The following is a 24,765-nucleotide window of genomic DNA, read 5'->3' as shown; positions in this document are numbered from 1 at the left end:
AGGGATTTGCTTGGAGGCTTCCAACAGGCCTGTTTCTTTCCTGAATACTAAGCACTAGTCTTTTGACTCCTAGGTAAAACATTCATGCTTCTAGAATTAGAAAGATTTGTCCCAATTACACCGCCTTTGGCTAACTAGCCTCTCATAGTTAAGCAAAAAGCCCGAATTCTCGGGAACTCTTCCAGGGGCTCTTAAAAGCCAGCTCGCCTCGAGTGTTCGCGCCTCGCGCAGGCCTGCCGTCCACCTTCACGCCGAGCGCGCAGGAGCTTCCCATTGAAATGCGCAGCGCTCGCAGGACGCGACGCCTTGTTTGTTTTGAGGCCTGTGGGACCGCTTGGCGCAGAGTCACCTGGGAAAAGGCAGTCAGTCAGCGCCTCCGCGTTTATTAATAGGGCTGAAATGAAACTTCACAGTTCAGCTCGTGTAATTGCTAAAACAGGTTGGGGACAAGGCAATCTCGCTAATGCATAGCGAGCTCTTAACCATAATCATTCTAAGCAATCCATAGGGCCTGAGCGAAAACCTTCATTTCACTCTTAATAACTTTTCTGGCCTGTTTTTTTTTCCTTCCCGTTTCCTCCCCTGTTTAGAATTGGCTGTGTGGGGACAGGAGGTGCGTGCGTGGGGTGGGTAGGGGGGGGGGGGGGGGGGAGTAGGTGGGTAGATTGAAGGAATGATGCATTTGCGACGCCATGCAAATGACGTTAGCCATTCCGGCTCCTCTGACTGTCATTGTGTGTCCTACTGATGTAGTGATTGTGCTGACGGCAGAATTTCTGCATTGGTTAAGGCTGGGTATAGCTTAACGCTATGTTCTGGGTCAGTTTTGAATGAATTTATCGATCTTCCTTCTTTTATGAATTACGAGAAAATGGCAGGATCTGGGAGTCTGCATCGATTGGGGGAGATTAAAATTGCATTATGCTTTCACCTTTCATCGTGAATTTTTAAATTATTGAATAAATAGCACGCAATGTGTGTGTCTGTCTCATCCAAAAATGATTCCTTCCAATCCACATAATTCTAAGGCCTTAAATTAAAGTTTTCTCTTATAGGGCAGTTTCAAGTGACTCATAAACTTTAAATCTGCCTCCAGTGACAGAGTTTGCGAATGCTTAACAAAGAATTAAAGAAAAAGATGGACTTATACATACCCACATTCAGCTCAAGACATGCCTCAGTGCGCATCAGTTAATGTATCGCTATTAGGCATTGGCCGCACCATGGCTTTTGTGCTTGTTGCCTTTCTGGAGTTTAAGAATTATGTTTTGTCTTCTTATTGGGGCTTGCACTGAGGAGCTTATCATTGCTATTGTGTATGCTGTGCAGTACCTTACACCTTGTGGTAGCACGAGCTGTTTAAAAATGCGAGGGTGGCCGCGACTGCTTAGGAAATTAAATATGAACAGACTAATAAAGTTAATTTAAATAAAGAAGCAAATTGAACATTTTAAGACGGTCTTTAAATGGTAAAGAGTTTGAAATTGGAGGCTAAAATTAAGTTAGTATCCTCAGATTTGTGGGAGAAGCACAAATGCATCAAACACTATATAGTATGGACAATGAGTGGCTTCAGTTGAATTTAGAAAAGTCCCAACCTTCCCATTAAAGTTTAAAACTTTTTTTTAATGTGTCTGTGACTTAAAGAAAATATTTAGTCATTCACGTACTTGTTTGAGGAGTGCTGCGATTCTGTATTTTTATGTGTATTGTTTTGCTAATCAAATCATCGGAAATGTTTAGGATGGGGTCCCTGGATACAAATAATAATTCATTGGGGGTCACCGGGTTCCAGTAATGATTAAGTGGGGGTCCACAGGAGTCAAAATGTTGGGAACACTTCTTACGTCTATTATGCTCTTGGTCACTAAAGGCAGTCATTGACTAACTTCCTTGTTCTTGATACCCGGTACCTCTGCATAGATGCCCAATATTGTCCTGAAAGGCCTTTCTCGCTAAGACAAAATAACTCTGGTTTGTCACTGGGAGATTTAAAGAAACATTTTCAATATTGTTTTCTGCTCCCTCTAGTATTTTAGGGGGATTTGAACAGAAAACTGTACAGTGTCTACAAACCTCCTTTAAATGGGATGCTTTAGCTCTACACACGTGGAACATGTGGGGAGGGTGTGTATGGAGGTGTGTGGTGAACCCCCCACTTTACCACCTACAGCGGAGGTGGGGCTCTTTACGGGCCTCTTACCTGCAACCTGCCAGATATGTTTATAACTATTGCTATAAAACAGATTGGTTAATGGAAAAGGGAAAGGAGGATGGGCAAGTGGATGCATGAGCAAGTGAATTATGGATCTGTGGGTGATTGAGTGGGTGGATGAAAATATGAGTGGATGAAAGGATTGAAGGTTGAGTGAGTGAAAGGATGGGTGGATCAGTAGTTAGATGAATAGGTGGGTGAAAGGATGGATGGGTGAAAGGTCGGATGGATGAGTGGGTGGAAGGGTGAAAAGTATGAGTGGATGACTTGATGGTTGGATTAGGATTGGATGGATGGGTGAGTAAAAGGATGGAGGTGTGGGTGAAATTATGAGTGGGTAAAAGGTTGACTGTGTGAAAGGATGGATAATTGGGTGAAAGGATGGGAGCTCTGTCATAGCCACGACCAAGTCATTGAGTGGAAGCCTCGGCCTAGTCATTCTACTTTCCTCACCGGGGAGGACATGCCTCCTGCTCAAAAGCAAGTAATTATCTGACTTGGCCTCAGAAGTCTCTCTGACTGAATTAACTACAGCTTTTAGTCCCTCATTCTCTTCTCTATCATAGTCATTGATCAGTTGACCCTTAAACAACTATCACAACGGTTACCACGTGCACCTAGTAATCCTGCAGTCACATGTCAGTTTGTGATAATTCACTAAAACTGCAGAATTCTTCTCCTTGCCTTCCTCTTCTGCATGGTGGGAAAGAGGCAGAATGCTTGACTTCCCTCTGGATCACACCACTCTCTGAATCAGTGTTAATGGACTTAATGGTGCATCACTGCTGTTGATTACATACATGCCCATTACATTGCAGTAAATTGGAACTTTGAGGCACTGGAGAATCCTTTCCACCTCCTTGGAATCAGGCGTGGTGTTCCCTAGGACTTTGCATGTACGCAGATCTGTCAAATATCTTAGTTCAGCCGGCATCATACATTGGTCTGAAAGTTTGAATTCCACCAGGACCTCAATGTCGTTTGTTAGGCCTCTTTTGGGTCTCTAAATCCTCCTTCTTGTGCAATGCAAATGGCTGTTAAAAAGCATCGCCTTGTCTAAGCTGGGTCCAATAAGGTTGTGCTGGCAGCTGAAACCCAGTAGCATTATTGTGCTAGGAAAGACAAGCTCGACTGCACTCATTCTGAGAAATATGTCTATTTGCTTACCAATCAGAGCGTCTGGAATAGAGACAGGTGTTCACAAGTTCCACTGAAGGCCTTCTCAAGGCTAGGATGTTAATGAGTTGGGGACCTTGTGGTCTGGTTCTCGTTTCCATCACCAGTAGCAGTGTTCTGCTCAGCTTCTACCCGCCTCACGGGGACAAAGGTGGTAACCAGCATATCTCTCCTTAGGTGGTCCACTAGAAGTCTTTGGGGGAAGGCTTTCTCCCTCACTGCTGATACCACCTGGACATTTTCAGATGTTCTCTTTGCTCACGGTCACTGCATGGGTTACGTGATCCAGCACCATGTCCCTGGGCTATGTACTGGACTAGAAACAGTACAAGCTATCGCAGCTTGGAACAGAAGCGTGGATGTGTTTGGTAGTCTGATGTGTACCGCGTACAATATTCACCTGTGGTACTGCAATCTTAGTTTCATAACATTTTTCAAAGGCTTCAATTATGCTGGTACTTTGCATCCGTGTTTAGTGTAAACATGATGAACGCTATCCACAGTGATGATTTTTGTACCACAATAAATATCTGTCAGTGAAGGGTCTAAGCAGATACACTTGGTGTAAAAAAAAAAAATACCCAAACTTATTGCAGAGGGGCATATACGATCCACTGGTAACCTTTGTGAATAGTGTAGAAATATTTTGTTGCTATAAATTCACTTTTATATATGTGATTTTACAGCGCGCCACTCACTACCTTTGGGCTAGGTTAGCGCTGTGCAAACACCTCATTAATAAATAAATGAATGCATATGTATGTATTGCTGTTCCTCCCATGGGTCACCTGCCGAACTCCATGTCTGTCTGTAACATGAACCAGACCATATTTTCTTCACCAGCCCAGGCGGGCGCAATTGCTTATGTAATTTTTTTCCGCTGGGCGATACTGCCCAAAAGCATTGAAAAATGTTGGTAAAGCTCGCTGTATATTTTTGTGATTTTGCTCTAGTTAAGTGATAGCCATGTCTTTGCGCTCATGTCAAATGCATACTTTTTTGTGCCAGGTTTCTCGTGGATGCAAGATTGGTCGTATTTGTCACTCTTGAATTCATAATGCGATTGGGGAAATTCCATTAGATTGACCCCACTGGCACCTTATGGAATTACATTAGCTTCTAACAACGCTCTAACTAAGCCCCCTCCTTTCCTTGACTCTCCACACCGGCTACTCCTGCACCATTGGTAGATTATTTTTGTATATTTGATCCTCTAAAGTTAAGCTATCTGTCCTCCACCGTCACTCCTAAATCTGTCACTATGCACTTCCTGATCCGGAATTAATTTGTCGATTAAACTAATCCCTGTAATTGACCCGACGGTGGAGTAAATGACCTTAAAGACTCCTGAAGCAACATTTGAATACCTTTATACTGTTCTCACTGAATACTTATTTTCTGCTGTTAATCAGAACGGCGACCAGGATAAAGAGAGTCCCCATGCTTTGCTGCTGAAGCTTTGCAGCCGTTTGAAAAAAGTAGTAAATAGGGATAACAATCATACACATCTCGATGAGGCACTCGTGTACTGATGTTCAGGGGTGTTTGGTAATCTATCATAAGTACATTTTCTCGACTACACCATGATTTTGTTTGCATGTGTAGTTTAAATCCAGATTTAATAATCAAGTCTTTGTAAACACGCAAATCGCTGCAGGGCCCTTTGAACAATTCATTGGACCCCTAATCAGACGCTCTTGTGTGGGCTGCCCCCTTTTGTAGAGCTAGTAGACCAAGAATCATTTCATTGCCAGAGAGGAGGAGCGTGTTAGTTTTGCCACATTTGTTGGCCTCCTTTCTATATGGAAAGGCCCTTTATTACTCATGAATGCCCATGTTTCCCTCATTTATGGTTGAGCAAGAACCACGGTGTAATCAATTCTTTCCTCGTGAAAGTTATTTTCCCTAAACACATAAATATACTACTATCCTGTAAGTGACACAAGTGTATTTAATACCTGCTGCCTGATGCTTCACTCCCAGAAGAATGGTCTTCTTCAATTCCTGTTTAAACGTCCGTCCTGCATACTGATCAGACTGAGACCCCCATGTTCAAGGTGAGGGGTGATCTTTTGTCAACTGGAGACAAGCAGCTCCCGCCTGGGCTGATGACACAGTAGCCTGACGATGCCACTTTGTCCTAGCATTTGGGGTAAAATATGGTGTGCATCAGGTGATCATAATCTGAGAGGCCATTGTTTAAATTGTCTAGAAACAGATGTTTTGAGATTCTTCTGACCACCCTCGTAGCCAGGTTTGGCTGTGGTGTTAGTGTGTTGGCCCTATGACCATTCTGTTTTCATGAGACTTAAAAATAAAGCAGGCGTGATCGCCTAATTAAAGTTCTCGTTTATTTTAAAATGTCATCTTATGTACAAATATATTCTTAAAGTTGTACCTGTGCACCCACCCTCTTGGCATTTGCTCCCCAAAGTTTTCTGTATGGTCATCAGACTTTATTCACGTAGAAATACTGAGGTCTCGATGCGCCAAGAGGGAACATGAGCATTTCTGTTTTCAAAAGCCTGAAGTAGTCTACCTAGCGACCATAAAGGAGATGAGAAATAAGATCAATTTGAGTTTGATGTAGTTTTCTCCTTTTTTATCTAGGATTCTCCCACTGTTTGTAGCTCTGTTAGGCATCTGGAATAGGTTATTGTTCAGGGCTGTGCCACATATTCACGCTGCGCAGCACCCATTTAAAACTAGGCCTGGGACAGTTGTGCATCTGATTACCAAAATCCAGTTTGGTTTCAGAATGACCAAGAACTATTTAAATCACCATCTTGGAAATTTGTTTGTAACTTTTCTTATCCATATTTATCATGAGTAGCACAGTTTTGTTCCAGTGCCCTGCCCACCCAACGCTCAGATGCGGTTCTGGGGGTTTTCGCCACCCTGCTTTTTGCAGGGAAAACACCAAATTATCCCAAATCAAGCTATAGACACCAAAAGGGCCACACTTGTGAAGCTGCCATTTCCATCTTTTACTGCCTATGCGAAACTGACTTCCAGAGGCACTGTCCCATCATCCTTTCCCCCTTTAAAGGTGTTCACTGGTGCATCATCAGGAAGAGGTAAATAGGTGTTTTAGGTGCAAGGCATGAATGCATTTCTACGGTCATGACTCCTTTACTAGTAAATAGCTCCATTGCAGAGTCTAGTCTCCAGTAGCAGTGTATGCTGGTCATGTAGTTTCTATTCCTAGGTTTTGAATATTCAGGAGAGCTGCCTAAATATTTAGTGTTTGGTGAGTTGAAGGTTCCAAGTGTGCCTAAAACCCATGTAATTTTGTTTAAATTGTTCTTTATTGACCGCTTTAATGTGCCAAAAAGAGTCACAACAAACGTTAGTACATTTCTAAAAACTATGCCTTTATTTAACATCAATTTGGTTTGGCTCGTTCTGGTTGGTTCATGGGAGACCAATGGTTTCCTTTACCCCGTCCCTTTCACTTTCCCTCTCCTGCATCTGAATGAGTTTAAAGGTGCAGGGTGGCTTACATATCATATTTTCTGGGCAGTACCTGGCCTTGCTTACTCTCAGGGTCAGTGTACTGATGAATACACAACTATCCCAGTATATCGAAGATCACTTCCTACTAGATGACACTCAGTTTGGCTTTCGTAAACACCACAGTACTGAGACAGCACTTATCAAAGCCACTGACGAGATAAGAACTATTCTCGATCAACAAGGGACGGCTGTATTTGTCCTGCTCGACCTATCTGCTGCATTTAACACGGTCGACCACAACATCTTGATCGACCGTGTCAATGCCATAGGTATCCAGGACAAGGCCAAAGATCTTCTTTCTTCTTTTCTCTCCAACCGCACCCAAACGGTACAACTGGGTAATTTCAGATCCGCCCAGATGACACTCCCCTGTGGCGTCCCCCAAGGCTCATCACTAAGCCCAACGCTATTTAATGTCTATGTGACAGATCTAGCAAGGGTCATCAAGGACTTTGGGATGAGCCTAACATCTTACGCGGATGATACCCAGCTGATTTTAGCAATAAAAAACAATGGAGATAAAAGTGCGGCCAATTTTCATCACGGCATGACAACCATCAGTAACTGGATGACAACTAACTGTCTCAAGTTGAATTCCAGTAAAACTGAAGTAATGATATTTGGAAACCTTTCCCCTAATTGGCCAGGAGTATGGTGGCCCATTGAACTAGCCCCCCCGCCCATACCAGTTACCAAAGTAAAAAACCTGGGAATATTGTTAGACGATAAACTAACATTTGCTGCACATGCAAATTCCATTGTCTCAACCGCGTTTTATAAACTTAAATCCATTAAAAAATACTTCCCTTCCTTCCCCCCAACTCAGGTAAAACTCTGGTCACTGCTTTTGTCATGTCATCTCTTGACTATTGCAATGGACTTTTTATCAATGCTCAACAGAAAGTCATTCACAAGTTACAGTCTGTACAAAACGCAGCTGCAAGAATGCTTTCTGGCACCCCAAAATTCAAACCAATCACTCACGTGATCAAAAACTATCACTGGTTGGCGGTGAAGAATAGAGTTAAATTTAAGGCACTTTGCTTAGCCTATAAAGCATCCCGTAAACTAGAGCTCCTTTTTCTCATGAAATCCCTGGCATTCTACACCCCCAATAGAACATTACGTTCCACAAATGCTCTGTTAATGTTGGTGCCTCGGACCAGAACAGTCTCATGGGGTGACCGTCGTTTTACTGTCGCTACAGCTAAACTGTGGAACTCCCTTGATACGGACTTCAGATCTTGCCCCACTCTTACTGTTTTTAGAAGAAAAATAAAAACCTGGTTATTTAACCAATAAACTTCCATCACCATCTCTTTGGTCTGCCTCTGTCTACAGCGCCGAGACGCCCTTGGGCATTTGTTTGCGCTAAACAAATTTCATAAATAAATAAATACTGGGGGAGATTGGCATTCTAGCAAGTGCATTTCCTCCCAGGTCTGCTCCAGTATAGTCTTCATACAATTTTTTTTCCTGAATTTCTTGGCATTAGAAGACCTCCCACACCCTGTATATGTCACCACAAAAGCTGGTCGATGTGTACATCAGCCGCAAATGTCAATCTACACCACAACCATTTCACCCACGCTTGTGATAATTTCTGATGGGCTGGCACTAGAGTCTAAAAGACATTCTTACCGCCATGCCACATACCCATGCTTGTTTCTGACCCTGACCTACATGTGATTGACTCACTCTTTTCTTCTGGGTTTCAGGTGCGAATGCCTCTCTGGGTTATGCAGTTTTCCTGTGTGCGATGTGGGATCCATCCCCCGAATAATTTCTCGTGGAGACGGGACACCTGGCAAGTGCTGCGATGTCTTTGAATGCGTCAATGGTAGGTGCACTTTTGGATCTTGCATGTTTGGGTGGCTCTGTGCAGGTGGTTTGGGGGGGTCCGTGGAAGGGAGGGATAAACTACTGGGAGGCTGGCTTTCAATATATATGATGAAACATACGGCTCTGAATGATCTGTCTCCCTCTCCCTGGAAACTATTTCAGAACCTTATTGTGGAACGACTGTATCAAGCCAGAAGCTGCAGTCATAATGTTGTATCTTGTAAAGGGAGACTGAGCGGACAACATCTTAACTTTTGGAAAGCTTCTTTTGATTTTCAGTTGTTTTAATTAATTGCATGCACAGGATTTAATTCAGATTCTGCTTTGATGACACCTGAGGAAACTGCAAGAAGGGAAGCTTCAGAAGTGATTAATTAGCAGCGGACATCCATTTAACCGCTTTAATTATTTATGCACAAGTGCTAATAGATGTAGCAGAAAGTTTTCCCTGCGCTCTGCGGCTTCTGACCCCAGAAGGCTCTTTGGTTTGACTGTTTTTGATATGACATTGGGGTTGCAATGCATGCAGTATCTTGTGCTCTCTGCCATAACACCTTTTGGTGCTGATTGTTGGGGACCTGAATCGTCTGGCTTCGGTTTCTTGAGCCGCTTCAGGAGGAGGGGTTTATTTAGGTGCTATGTGGTGGGAGAGGGTGGGTGGAGCATTGGTGTCGAAGAACAGCATAGATTTGGTCCTCTTTTGACCAGCAAGTCTGAACAATTTTTGATTTTTCAAGCTCCCCGTGAAAAATTCACCTTCCTGTCCTTTCTTGGGTGAAATATGAGCAGCAGGTGATTTGGTGTCTTGCTGGTTACAGTAATGGAGAGGACCAGCGCTGAGTGCTTTGGATTGTGGGATTGTGTAAGAGCGAGCAGGGGCGTGAAATATCTCGTCGACAGTTGCACGTGAGTGAGCCTTTTCCTGTTTCTCAGAGGAAGTGCTCACATCAAAACCTAGCCGGTGCTCACCTTAGATCTGCTTGGAAGAGCAGGAGAACAGCTGAGCAGTAAAACTCTGGAATCTGCAATTCAGCGTGCATCGTATGGGGTGCAGCTAATCACTCATGATAACCTTGTGAGTACTTTACTTTCTGGCTCACCCCGCACTCTTTATAAAGCCTGCGTAAGAATACAGCAGGTGCATGCCTATGGTGTAGAGCGCTCAAGTTTTCCAGGTCCATGCATAAGTAGCGTATCCATTCCACATATTTTTCTCTGCATTCTATTGCTTATAGTCCGCTTGACACCATTGTAAAATAAATACTACAATTACTAGTGGGCAAAGAAAAATCCTGGACTGGATGAGTTACTTATGCATGGAGCTCAGACACTTGAGATCCCTTGTGGGGGAGGGCAGCAGCAGGAGTCCCGGGATGTTCAGGTATAAATGGAATGGGGGAAATTGGGGGGACAAAATGTGTGTTGGTGGCAGCTTGGAAGAGATGGAGGTGCATAAACATTGATGCATCAGAATATCGAATCACACAAAAGTCATGATTATCCCCTCATTAATGTAAGCCTCCTTGGTCCCATTGTGCTCCACATTTCACCCCGCTCCAGCATTGAATTGTTTGCTATATTTGTACCCCCACAGACCTGGCCCCAGGGGAAGCCTCGTGCTTCAGATGAAGCTAGAATTATACAGTGAAGTGTTTAAAGGCAAAGAAGGGGATGGTGGTGGCCGTAAGCAATGAGGTCATTGAGCTGTAAAGTTCCGAAATTCGTAAAACGTGAGCTGTAATGCAAGAACCTTGATGGGACAGCTGTGTATAGAAGTTTTTCCTGAAGCAGGGCAATTTGGGGGGTCTTACTGGTGGACTGTTGCAAAATCTTGGCACTTGGTGAGAGAGGGACTGATGCATTGTCTTGGATTTCATTTTTTTTTTAATTTACAGGTGAAGGCTTATCTTATACCTCCAGTGAGCCTTGGATCGTCTTTATTATAATAGGGGGAGGTCAGAGCGGAGAGGGAGGGAGCGGGGGGTGGCTTGGGTTCGATGCTTGCCATTTGCAAATGAGCAACAGACTTTTGCAGCACACTGCTTAGAATCACAAGAATGTCCTTCTTTAGGGGAACCTTTTAATTCTGGCTCGATATACAATTGACTATGTGTTTACCAATTGCTGTTGTCTAGACAAAGAGGGAAACGTGAATTGGTGAGCTGTGTGCCTGGGGAGTGAGGAGGAATGTAAGTATGTACTTTATATTTGTCTGCTGCGTGCCAAATAAGTAATTATGTGCCTTGCGGTTCCAAGTGAATACCTGCTAGACTTTTGTGCATCTGAAGCGGTTATTCAGCGGTTATTCAGCTTTCGGCTGCGTAGCGAAGAGAACCAAACACTATCCTGGAGCTCTATTTTTATTTTGTTTAATTCTCAGGGTCTATAATCAACATGGCACTTCTCCTTGGCAAACACTGGTATAGCTGTGATGCCTTTGTGGAAATTTTGGGAGGTGGAGTTGGTGGTGGGGATTGCAGTAGAGCTAGGCATCCATAGGCGCATGTGAGCCTCATGTCTGCAGGTGCTCATAGATGCTCTGTAACTTGATGCAGAAGGTAGTGCGATTTAAGGTATCGGATTCTGTATTGTAATTCGTTACTGCTTGGCTTGTTTTCTCTCTGTAAATGACTAGTTAGGTGGTCAGTTGGGGGTCGGATAAATTTCCTCATTGTCAAATGCTGAGTAAGTCGTTAACCACTTTCGAAAAACAGCATCCTGGCAGTTTCTTGCATGTGGTTGCTGTGCACACAGTTGTTTCTGAGCAAGTGGATCTGTGATTGACTGTACCCCCTGCCCCCATTAAAAAAAACATAAAACAATAGGACCTTGTAGCAAAAGGAGAAAAAAAAAGAAACAACCAAAAGAATTAAATTGAGCTTGAATTGTATAACAATCTAAATTGCAGTACAAAGTAAAAACACTCTGTACAATAAGAGAACACTCTTGGGCCAACGGGGTGTCCTCCACTAATAGCAGAACAGGTGGCAACCAAGCACTTCAGTGCAAGGTGGCAGCTCAGTGGTTGGTATATTAAGCAGCTTCCGTTTCACCATCCTGTTCAAGGTTCCGCAAAGTTACTTCATATTCTCGAATCATCACCTAACTTTGCATCCGTCTGGACTCTAGCCAATACTTCAACGCAGCATTTGTCTGTTCTTGTATATCCTTGCAACATAACTGTACCCCGCATGAACTGTGTCTTGCAACTAATGTATCACAGTATGTCGTTTCGCTTACAGTAGGCCCAGTGCTGCCAGCTTGCATCGCTTTTTACTTTTCCTGGATTTCGGTTGAAGCCCATGATACATTTAGTAATGATAAACATATTTTAATTCCCCACCCACTCTTTTATTCGGCCAGCATTTGTCTCCAGAACTCCACTAACACACTCCGATGTCCACGCCACACGCAGTAGATGTACTTCATCACTACCACATATCGACCGGGTGCTCGGATAGCTGGAATACACATTGCGTGGTTCACGGATTGTTGAAAGGACTTTTAATGCAGAGTTATGTACGTCAATCAGGATTCGCAGCTCTTAGTATTGGCTTGCCGTTTCAGCCATTGGTATATTTGTGACCAAATATGTGCCGGGGCTTGCACAAGCCTTTTGCTCCAATTAGCACCACCTATAACAGAACCAACAACTAACCCTGAAGCACTACAAGTGGGGAGAGAATGTGACAGAAAGGCCAGAGCTGCTGACTTTGGAGCTGAGGAACCAGGTTTGAGTCTCGGCGTAGGGTCCACATCCTTTGATTCTGGGCAAATCACCTAACTCACTGTGCCTGACAAAAATGATTGTGTCCTTAACTGGTGCTCATGAAATCACTCCAATACCTTTGGGTCGAGTTCACCCTATAAGCGCTGGTGTTGATGATTAAGTGCCCATGCCGAGCACTGGAAACACACCGGCTCAAATTAAGCACTGGTTTCACTTCCGCTGCACTGCCGTTGTTACCCCTGTTTTTAGTAACATGGATACAGAAGTGGGATTAGAAATGAAACCATTCTCCAGGGCCCCTGGTTACTTTCTGTAGTTTGTACTATTTGCCTTCTCTTACTCCCTTTGTAGCAAATAAGAGGAAGGGCAAGTGGTTAATCCCTGTGATGTCACTTGGGTTTAAAGGGTGTCTCAACTTACATCCGATACCCCTGGTATTTTGACGATTCAATATCCAGCTACAGCTTGTTTTTTGTTGCCAGTTGTGTAACGTGGTAAAAGAGGGGACCTGAGAATTGGGAAGGGGCGAATCAGTGGCTTAACGCAAAATGATGGGCACCCACTGCAGAATGCGATGAGGGGTCCCTGAGTCGTCCACATTTCACAGATTTTCATTGACTTTGTGATGAATAGAGCCTTCTTAGAGGGTTGGAGGACCCCTTGCGCTGCAGTGGTCTTTCTTACCTCCAGTGGCGAACGAGGTCACATTTAGCTTGGCACCTCATTTGTTTCTCCCGGGTGAAGACTACTGGGCTGTTTTTTGGGGGGATGGATGTGGCCTGGCTCACTGGTAAGCCGAAAGACAAAAAGGTGGGACAGTCTGTGAGTGGCGAGAATCCGCCTAGAACTAGAAGGCTGCTTTTTTTCCCTGCGTTGTCCGGTTGTGGTTATTGCCTCCCGAGAGAACTTTGTTCACATTAAAAATTATTTGGTTGCAACCTGGTGTTATTTTGTGAGGGAGGTGCCAGTCCAGTCAGTCTCTGTTTAACCACTCATCCATCATTTTGCTTTCACAGCTTTTACACTCCTGTCATCCGTACAGGGAAAACAATTAGACCATAGCCTTTGTTTTGCAGGGGGTGATGCTGATGGAGGGGAGTTTAACACGGAGCCTATTTGCAAGTGCCACTAGACAGTGGTTATTTGACAAGAATGCTATTTTTCATGTATCTTGTCTCCATTGCCTCCTACTACATTGAAGGAATGGATGTCTTAAAGAGCAGTGCCTTTCCTCGCCCTTCATATCCTTAATCGCAATAATTCATGCTGGAAGGCGGCTTTCTGCTAGAGAAGGCGGTGGCGGATGCCACATCGCAGTGTTATCGTCCGGTTGTGTAAGGCGACGAAGTGCAAACTTCTGTAGTGCCATGCCTTGCTAGGTTTGCATCCTCCTCTAAACAGACTGTAGATTACATACAATACTTGGTGAATATATATTTACATATATATAATGTTGTATTTATTCATCCAGGATCACTCAGGGTAGCGAATTGGGAACTCCAGAAATAATCACCTATCAATGTATCCATTAGCCCATACCACCCACCCCTAGCATGTACTGACATGTTTTAAGGTGACATGCATGATTTCAACCATTATTAGGTCCATATGTTATTCTTCATTCTCATTTCCAAAAAGATACGTAACGTAGCTCTGTTATGGGCTGCATGTGCTTTTATGTTCTGTCACACAAAGGTGATTTCTTTTTCCTGAGTGGTGTGCGAATGTCACGCAGAAGTAGCGACAAACTGGATCTGGTGCGGTAGTGTTTGACGCAACTCTGTGGGAAGCTATTCTTCAGGGTCTGGCTTAGCTCTAAAAGCCAGTGCATGAGCCGAGCCATTAAAATACTTCGCACATAAACTATGGAACAAGCATCATGTAAAATATGATAGTCACTCCAAAATTCAAAATAGTATATTCCGTTAACGTGCAACAGCATTTCACTGTAGTAAATCAGATTATATCACTTCACTAAGAGGTATTTATTGAAAGTGATAACTTCAAGTTTATTGCCAGATCGAATAACACAAATTAATTGGCATCATTCTTGCAAATTCTAAAAGAATACAGTACCACAACAATAAATAAGCAGTTTTTAATTCGTAGATAAGACTATATATATATATATATACAGCGACACAATATCTAAAACCGATATTCAAACGATAAAATATCTTAAGAAAATGTTTGTAATCTTATCAGCCATGCAGCGTACAGAAACTTGGAAGCCACAACAGCCTCTACTGGCTGATATCACTTTTGCAAATTCTTAAAGCATTTACTTGATCCCTTAGTCCTAGAGACCAACACATAGGAACACTACATCTCACTCTAGGTGAATGGTAGAAAGGGCAGAAGAAACAAGTGTTCCTCTGTTTCCTCAAAGTAAGAATAAACTGGACACAGCATGGACTTGTCAACAGTGCGCGGCCAGGACGATGTAAAAGTGGCAACTGGCAAGGCACCATATCTAAATTTTATATAAAGAGATCTCGCATACATGTGTTTGACGTAGTCGAGAAAATCCTCATACCTGAACACATGTTTATGAAGCAAGATACTTTTGGATGGACTACCAAGGGCGTCAGATGATATGCCTTGTTCAATGAATAATGATCAATACCTTTTTTTGGCAGTAGCAGTCAGGACAGGTTTGATAGATGACAGGTCCTACCAACAATTACTCATACCTAGGTCAATCACAGATTGTCTGTCATGGCTTAACCAAGTGATCTTATTGATATTGGGACAACTGATAATAGCTCTGAGACCGTCTCTGTACGACTTATGTTCAGTGATACTCCAGTTTCGAAGGCCAGGAGAGCAGGCCTTAACATAGCGAACTTTTGTGATTGGCTCAAGTATGACAGCTAGCCTAAGAGTCAGTAAGAGGGGTTCTCCTCACTAAATTTAAAAGGGATCTTACTAAGTTATTCTCGGCCACCCCCGCTTTGACTAATCACAATGGCCCTGAGCTCTGATCTGTAAAGAACAGCTCTTCTTACCCGAGCATTTCATATGTTAATATCTGGAGAAACTGGGAAAAGAATTCCCTTTTAGCAAACTTTACTTTAGCAGATGCTTTATGCTCGATTAAAAAGGAGTTCTTAGAGATTTGTGACTCCTGTGAGTTAGAAGCGGACAGTATGACACATAGTCAAATTCTTCAACTCCCTCAAGAATGTTCTCGCACAAAGTGATATTCCACATATAATTCTTTCATTTGTTACAAGCTATACATTTTGTTTTCTTTGTTAATGTCAGGCCTGGAGTTCTCACAGAATAAGGAGAACCTGCCCATAAGTGTTGGTAACCCAGCCGACGTTTTCCAAATGAGAAGGGTATTATCGGCGTTAATGAGTGCTGGGACCATCTGATGGGCTAGGTGAGGAACTCCTTAGGGCAGTTATTCAGAAAACGAATACAGTCCTCAAACAGAGGAAAAAGGGTAGGGCCAAAACACAGGCTTGGCGAACTCCTTTATTAAGGTTACTTTGTTGGTAACTTTGTCCTTTGAGCCCCACCATATTTGTGCATATTTATTCTCATGCACTCAGACTATAATCTTCTGGAGATCACTTGGAATGCTCATGTTGGCAAGCACCTTCCATAGTCATGCTCTAGGGACCAGATCAATAGCAGCTCAAAGGTCAACGAAGGCAACAAAAGTTCACACTGTTTTATATCAACCGTCTTCTGAGAAAACCAAAGCTTGGTCCACAGTTCCAGTTTTTGTTTCGAATCCTGCATGAAGATGACTCCGGATATTGTGGGTCACAATTCACTCATTTACCTCTTAAGTACCTTTGTACAAAATATGTTTTGAAGATTGTCCAAGTGACTTATGCGACAGTAATACCAGGGCGATTATAGCTACCTTTTTTAGGTCGCACCCTAGGATTGCACATCTTGGGAACATTTGGAAAGCTTCCCTGGGAATGCATTCCGTCCATGGCTTACCATTGGCTTTGTAATTTGTAACTCAAATTTGCTTGCTTTCTATTTGCTGACTATATTTACTTTAGTCTGTCCAGCTTGACTTCGTCCCTTTGCTTGCCCAAACCCTATATATTGTATTGTTCCATTAGTACTGGATTTCTGTAAACAGGCCTTTAAATCTTGTTTTTATCTTGTCACATTCACTGTGCATTCAACGAGAGAGGTCAAATGTCCATCTCTGTCTTCCAGGGAGCTTGGTTTTTACTTTTCTTTCTCTGACTTCAAAGTGAGCAGATTTATGTGGTAATCATGCTGACTGCTCTGGGTGTGCTGTGCTATGTTATTTTTTCTAGCAGAATGTAAATGACTGTAAATGAACTGTGCAGATATTTCAGAATATAGAGAGCACAAATGAAGCACAAGCTTTGATAATTCTGAAATATGGTAGAAACAAATATTTTACTACAATCAAAACAAATCGATACACTAGGTGATGATATTTCCACACATTGTTTGTGCGCTGTATACTTTTATCAGTAAAACTGTATGTCTGTGCACATGTAAATGTAATTTCAATAGAAGATATTTTGTCTGTAATGGCAGTGTGCTACCACATCATGCATACTCCACTTTACCCCACTCCACTCTTCACCACTCCACACCACTGAACTCTACTCTGCACCACTCCACGCCACTGCACTCTACTCTGCACCACTCCACGCGACTGCACTCTACTCTGCACCACTCCACGCCACTGCACTCTACTCTGCACCACTCCACGCCACTCTGCACCACTCCGTCACTGCACTCTACTCTGCACCACTCCATGCCACTTCACTCAACGCCTCTCACCTCTACACCTCTCTAATCTGCACCATTATAATCTATGTCAATGCACTCTACACCACACCAAACCACCCTACTCTACTATGCACCACTGCGATCTTCGCCACTGCACTCTTGGCCACTCCACTCTAAACCACTCAACACCTCTGCGCTCTTGACACTCTACTACTCTGTTTCACCTCACCCTATGCTGAAACAATTTACTCTACGCCACTGCACTCTATTCTACTTTGCGATATTCTGTTCTGCGCAATTTCGTTCAGCGGCATTCCGGTCTGTGCCACTCCACTCTGTGCCACTCCACTCTGTGCCACTCCACTCTGTGCCACTCCACTCTGTGCCACTCCACTCTGTGCCACTCCACTCTGTGCCACTCCACTCTGGGCCACTCCACTCTGGGCCACTCCACTCTGGGCCACTCCACTCTGGGCCACTCCACTCTGGGCCACTCCACTCTGGGCCACTCCACTCTGGGCCACTCCACTCTGGGCCACTCCACTCTTGGCCATTCTACTCTGCGCTGTTCCACTCTATGCCACTCCACTCCAATGCAATCCATCCTGCACCACTCCACCACACTGCACTCTACACCATTCTATTCAACGCCGCTGCACTCTACACCACTGCTCTCTACACTAATGCCTTCTACGCTAATGCCCTCTACACCACTATACACAAAAACAAAAGCTCTACACCACATCACTGTACGCCATTCTACTCTGCACCACTGCAATGTACACCCCTATACTCTACTTTGCAACACTTTACACCGTTGCACTCTGTGCCATTTTACTCTGCACCACTTTACACCACGACACCCTGTGACAATCTACTCTGAAAACAGCACTCTGCCACTCTATTCTATGCTGCTGCACTCTGTCACTCGAGTCTAAGCCAATGCACTCTACACCACTTTACTCAAAACAATGCACTGTACACCACTCTATTCTTCGCTCTGCACTCTACTCCAATGCACTGTACACCACATTTAGGCATAGAGTGCAGTGGTGCAGAGTAGATTAGAGAGGCGTACAGTGGATTGGCGTAAAAGCAGGGGCATAGGGTTGAGTGTTACAGAGTAAAATGCATTGGCATAGTGTATTGGCGTAGAGTGCAGTGGTGTAGAGTACAGTGGCATAGAGTGGAGTTGTGCAGAGTAGATTGGTGTGACCTAGACTGGAGTGGTGTTGACTGCAGTGGCAAAGAGTGCAGTGGTGTAGAGTAGGGTGGCGAAAGTTCATTGGCATAGAGCAGAGTGGTGCAGGGCAGAGTGGCATAGTGTGGAGTCGTGCAGTGGTGTAAAGTGGAGTGATTCACTGAGTGCAGTGCTGCAGTGTAGAGTGCAGTTGCTCAGAGTGCAGTGGTGTAAAATGGAGTGATGTAGAGTGGAGTATTCTTGGTGTGGTAGCACACTGCCATTACAGACAACACATTTTCAATTGAAATGACCATTACATTTGCACAGACATACAGTTTTACTAATAAAACTATAAAGTACACAGACCAATATGTGTAGAAATTGCATCATCTCTGTGTAATGCTTTGTTTTGATCATATTAAAGTATTTGTTTTCAACAAACTTCAGAAATAACAAAAAATGTGCTTCATTGTGTTCATAATTCTGATATATTCTGAAATATTTACAATGTTCATTTAAATGTTGTCGTGTGCTAGAAAAAATCCTTAACTATCCCAAGTATCCCACAAGATTGTCACATAAACCCTCTCACTTTGAAGTCACGGAAAGAAAAGTAAACAAGCGCAGCCTTACATTTGACATCAGCCTTTGAATGCACAGCAAGTGTGACAAGATAAGAACAAGATTTAATGGCCTGTTTACAGAAAACGAGTTTGTGGAAGAATACCGAAATCATGGTTTAGTCAATGAGGGACACATTGAACCTGGGCAGCCTACAGCAAATGGAAAGCAAGAAAATGAGACTTACAAACCACAAAGCCAATAGCAAGCAAACCCAGACAGCTGAGCTGTCAGGTAGGCTGCAACTTAAAATGGAAGGTTTTCTTAAGGATATGTGGTTAAAGACCCATTAAACAAAGTAGGCATGATCACTGGTGACTGAGCAGGAATGTCAACCAATCTGAGGAAAGGTGGGACCATGCTGACAGTATATATTAACATTGAAGCTGTACGTACTACATATTCTGATGTGGTGAGGCATACCCTTCCAAAGTTTCTGAGTGAAATGTTTGATATTCTTAAACACGGGCAATGCATTTGCTGTAATAAATCTGGAATATTGTGGGTTTTGCTCCATATTGCTTTGAGCTTGGGAAAATATTGTAGCAGATAGTGTAAAAGTGATTTGGTTTCATACAATTGAGGTTGAAATTAACCAAAATACTGAGAAAAATTTCCATTCTAGATTTGACTTTGAAAGTGAAGTTCTGCCCCCAAACCCAAAATCAACATACTCAGCACTTTGCAAGAAGCATTGGAAAAGCCAATAGGTCTTGCCTTTGGCAATGTGTGTGCTAAGCTGTTGGCTTTGCCAAAGTTTATGTGTAAAGTATTGCTTAAAAAAAGTAAAAGAAAAAAGTTTCAAAATACTGGAGAAAAAGCAAGCAAATATCTTATGGTATCTCAGAACTGTACAGTGAATTCAATGTTTCAGTCTTTAAAATGTAATAATGGCTTAATTTTCTAATATATTTCACTCAGCGAAAAGATGTACAGAATTTAAAAAGAACAAGGACGTGTTGGTATGCAAAGGGAAACATTTACCAAGGCCTAATTTACTTTCGACAGAACTTTGGTCTTCTGCAGTAGCCCAGAGAGCAGATGTATGACCACCCAGGAGAAATGTCATACTAAGTACATCTTCTTCCTTAGATGCAAGCTGAGTGACTGCATCAGATGGCCCTTCCCTATCATAACATAACCTATCTGTGCCAAACCGTGTACTTTAAAGTGATATGTGGACTGCTGCAGTAAATAAAACATTAGCAACCCTTAAAGTGTGCTCTTAACCAAACCCCAAAAAACACAGTTGATGGACAGAATGTAGAACAATGTCATACATTCAGCACCATGGACCGGTTTCTGGCTATCAGCCTTCATCAGCCTGGATAGCTTGACTCCAGTGGTGTGGAGAGCCTGGGACTCACGTCTGAGCATACCCAGCACACTCGGGGTGAAAATTGCAAAAAACACAGTTGATGGACAGAATGTAGAACAATGTCATACTTTCACCCCAGTACAGAGATCTGGGCCTAAATCCATCGTTTTTTTGCACTCCACACCACCCTGGGTTGGACACTGGCTATATGCAAATCAGCTCTGATTGGATTTAGGCCCAGATCCTTGTACTGGGGTGAATGTATGACATTGTTCTACATTCTGTGTATCAACTGTGTTTTTTGCCTTAACCAAACCACAGCAAAAATATGGTGTGTTTCACAGACAAGCTGGGAAGAGTGGAGAGCAACCCAGTGCATGGGGGACGCAGGTATTTGAAGGGATAAAGCAGCATGTGAGCGTGAGAGTTAGAAAACACATACAATCCCATGAAGTGCTGAATGAAAAATAAACCAGCATTGATGAAGCCAAAAGATCTCGCCAAAGGCATGGCTGCGACGTCTGAAACTGGTAACTCATAACTCCGACATTCGAGGCAAGCAACAATGGCGGAGGGGGCTGGGTGGACCAGACAAGCTACAACACAGGAGGTTGTTGGGGACGGACCAAGCAACAATGTGGGTGGGGGAGGAAGGTATGGGTGTAAGTAAATAGAAAAAAGTACCTCTGAATGCGGCGAGCTATAGAAGAAGCTCTAGGAAAGGGAAGCAGTACTTGGGCCATGCTCCAAGGTAGGGGCAAACACATGAAGAAGAAGTGAAGATGGCATTCGCTGGCCAAAGAGAAGCAAGGAATTTAATACAAATTAAGCCAAGCAATGGTATACAATGGGCAGGCTCTAAGCCACCTGTAAGTAAAACAAAAAGTCTTGCAGGCAACAGGGCATGCGCTGTCTCTGGCAAGATCTAAAGTATATGATGTGTGGGTGGGGGCTGAGAGGGCAAACTGTCAGAGGCAAAGGTGACCACCAAACATATTGAAGGACATAAAACAACCGACAATTATCCCAAAGCCTTTAGGGATGCCAGGGGGAAGGCAGGAGAGTGTTTAAGAAGGGAATAGGGATGTGTCCTGACTGAGGGAAAACGGCCTTTACCATCATGCAGCCTTTACAACTCAAGAAAGTATTTGTACCTTTACCGTACAGTAATTTACCAGGCAGTTGTTTTCTTTCTTTTCAAATAACACACTTTTTATGTTATTTAGAAAATTATCTAAGGGTTTAGGGATGTGAAAAAGTTAATGGACACAAATAAGGGTGATTTTAGGGCTAGGGTGGGTACAGGTAAATGGTTAAGCTTGATATTAGGGTTGATGGGTTGACATAAAGGAGGCAAGGGTGATTTTAGGGTTTACAGGTGGGTGGAGGTAAAGGGAGGTAGGGGTGAATTTAGGGCTCTGGGGTGGGTGGGGGTAAGTGGTGGATTTAGGGTTTGGGGTAAAGGGAACCAAGGGAGCTAATAGGGTGCAGGGGCGGGGTAGAGGTAAAGGAAGGTAAGAATGATTTTGGGTGCCTGCATACAGAATTTTAAAAACCGAAGTGTCCCCCCCAATTGTGTTCGCAGTGGCAAAGTACCTAACAGCTATGTGGTTTACTCGCAATCGTCTCTTGAAAGCAGAACTTGCTCTCAAACAAACCTAATTTTACCATTAACTTTTAAATCTCAATGTGATGATGAATTGACTAATGTCTAAATAGTGTCTTTATAAGAATGTTTTATAGGATTTCGAAATGTTTTATTCTTTGTACATCTTTGATGATCTGCAGATCGAAATAAAGATTGAAATGAGATTTTGGGTTTCATGAGTGGGTAAAGGTGAGGGTCACTTAATTTTTGATATTTTTCCAAATTTATGCTGCATATGCTTGCCAAAAAAATGTATGCTTGCCAAGTCAGATCTATTAGTTTTGTGAATGTTTGTGGTGTGCTGGTGCACCATCACTGGTAACAAACCACCTAAAAGCCACAGCAGGGGTTGCCAGTTACCCACAGGCACAAAATGTAATTCTTTGTACGGAATTCCGGGGATGCAGTATAGCCAGACGATATGTTCATGCAACCTTGTGCGCAAATGGATTCCCGGAACACGAAGGGTAAACAGTTTTTGTTGTGGATTGCCACCTTGAGAGCATAGTATCTCGGTGCAGTGTTCTTAATACTAATACATACACTCGCTTGCTTTTCACAGATGGACAACATAGGTGGCAGCTGCACCCACAATAGGTTCAGTTTTTGACTTTCTACCAAAGTCATGTTTTCGCACACGGAAACGGCAATTGTGGGCTTTGTTTCTAGGAAGAGACTTCCATCTTAATCAAAAGATCGAACCTTTCGGTGTGTTGCTTTGTTAGCATCCTCTTAGACTCACTCAGAGCCTTGTCCTCGCTTTGTGTTTCTTGGTTAATTCACCTCTCCAAACCCCTCCTTAATTGAAGGGGCAGAAGGGCCAGTTAATTAGTTTCCCTTCCAATCCTTGTAATTGTCTCTCGGGCCCGCATGGCTGCTAGGTTTGCGTCAATGGGTCCTCTTCCTGCCCTTTGAACTCTTGAGTAAGAGTGCTCTAGAGTGTACTTAACACCGAATTAGTCATCTTGTCTTCCTTAGAGTAGCACACAAATAACTCGGGTTTTCTTTATGACGCTATCAGCGGCAAGAGGAAAGAACCTGAGTGGCTACCAAGTCGTCACAAGAGTTTTGAATGACAGGCCTCTTAAAGGATGTTCAATCTAATTTGGATTTGTAGCAAAGGACTCTTTTTTGCAGTATAAATCTACATGTGTCTCTTTTATCACTGCTGGTCAGTTGTACTCCTACCTTTGGGAAATAAAGTGCAAAAAATGCACTCATCAGTGCCATTTACAAAGTTGGTGTTGTCTTCTGTATCCCCCTCACGTCACCCTCTCTCCCGACCTCAAGATGTGACAGAAGGCAATGACTGCAGCTTTGCATTTCTCCTGGCAGATTTGTGCTTGGTCCTAAGATTGGAAGTTTTAAAATTCAGTTCCAATCTCGGGTTCCAGTGCTCCTTTTTATGGTGTCGGGCTCCACTCAACATCAGAACCATTTGGAGGGTATTCGTCTGTGGGGGAGCATCCATAAACCCAGTTCATATTTCCCTACCTGTCCTCGCCATTTCGGAATATTATAAAGACTGTCCAAACGTCTCGCAGGCCTCCTGGAAGGTTTTGAATCTCCCACCTAGGGAATAGGTCTTCCAGGGTCCAGCACCCACCAGCAGATCACCAACGTGTCTTCTGCGATTCATCCAAATGGTTGAGGAGCCCATATATCTAACTTCGTTCCAAAGGGGGCTCATTTAAAACCCTAACAGTTGACATCTCCCAACCATCTGCAGTCTAGGGCACTTGATAGGGATATTCCCGACGGATTCTCGAGCCCCTCATGAGCAGATCCAATAGGGGGTATGTCCTAGGTACCAGCAAGAAGACCCTTTTCCCAGGTGCCCTCCTCTGCCACCCATTGCTCCGCAGACACCTGGAGCCACCCAAATGGACACCCCTCTGACATAGGCCGAATATGTGGATGTGTACAAGTGCCATCTCTATTTCTTTTTTTACTTTAAGCTCCTCCTCATCTACAAGGTGAGTTTCCTGCAGACATGCTATGTCCACCCAGTACCTGCCCAATTAGGATAGTACCCAGTGTTGCTTCACAAATCCTCGAAGTCCCCGGACATTATATGTGAGCAGTCTATAGATATGCAACATATAAGATGCGTTTGTGTGTTAGTGGAGGTGCATTGTCCCTCCCTCTTCTCACCAGGGTCAGGGAGCCCATCTTCCAGGCGTCACCTACTATCGACCCTGAGCAGCTGTGAGCATCTACTGCCTGAATCATCTCCATGTATATGCTTCAACCTCAAGTGTGTATAGCTTTCCCCCACCCAACTCCTCCCGCCCTCACCGAGTATTCGCCGAAGAACATCAAAACATTACCTTTACCCATCTCGTGTGGCTCGAGTATCCTCCTATTTCCATCCTGCCCTATCCCTTAGAACAAAAAACTCTTGAAGTTCAAATGTGTAACCCTAATTGCTCTCTATATCTCACAGGAGGGGCCAGTCCAGAGCGACCCTCCAACTCTTTCAGGCAAGTCACCACCAAGACCCTCTCCAGCTGTCCTAATACTTCTTTATTTATTGTGCCCGATCATTACCTCACATGTATAATCTTGCTAAGTTATCAATTCAGCGCTGTGTCTTTAATTGTTGCCTCTGATCCCATCTCTGAGACCACTTCATCTGCTGTCCGGGACCTCCCGTCCCCCGGTGAACGCCTTTTTACAGTTGACAGGTTTTCCTCATTAAGAGTCTGAGTCCCTTCCCAACGTGCTATGCTCCCTGACAACAATTTGATAAAGATAATCACACGGGGCGCCT

The 24,765-nt window shown here is 43.6% G+C and overlaps 1 protein-coding gene across 1 annotated transcript in view; it reads left to right on the top strand.

Moving 5' to 3' along the window:
• CRIM1 (cysteine rich transmembrane BMP regulator 1) overlaps window positions 1-24,765 on the top strand; it is a 937,771-nt gene that overhangs the window by 396,820 nt on the left and 516,186 nt on the right. The window contains exon 5 of the mRNA XM_078648622.1: window positions 8,626-8,747. Coding sequence (XP_078504748.1) covers window positions 8,626-8,747 — 122 coding nt within the window. The remainder of the gene's footprint in view (window positions 1-8,625; window positions 8,748-24,765) is intronic.

Source organism: Lissotriton helveticus, chromosome 6 (assembly GCF_964261635.1).
Source record: "Lissotriton helveticus chromosome 6, aLisHel1.1, whole genome shotgun sequence".
NCBI lineage: Eukaryota > Metazoa > Chordata > Amphibia > Caudata > Salamandridae > Lissotriton > Lissotriton helveticus.
Note: the sequence above shows the minus strand (reverse complement) of the source record. Positions and strands in the feature narration are given on the sequence as shown.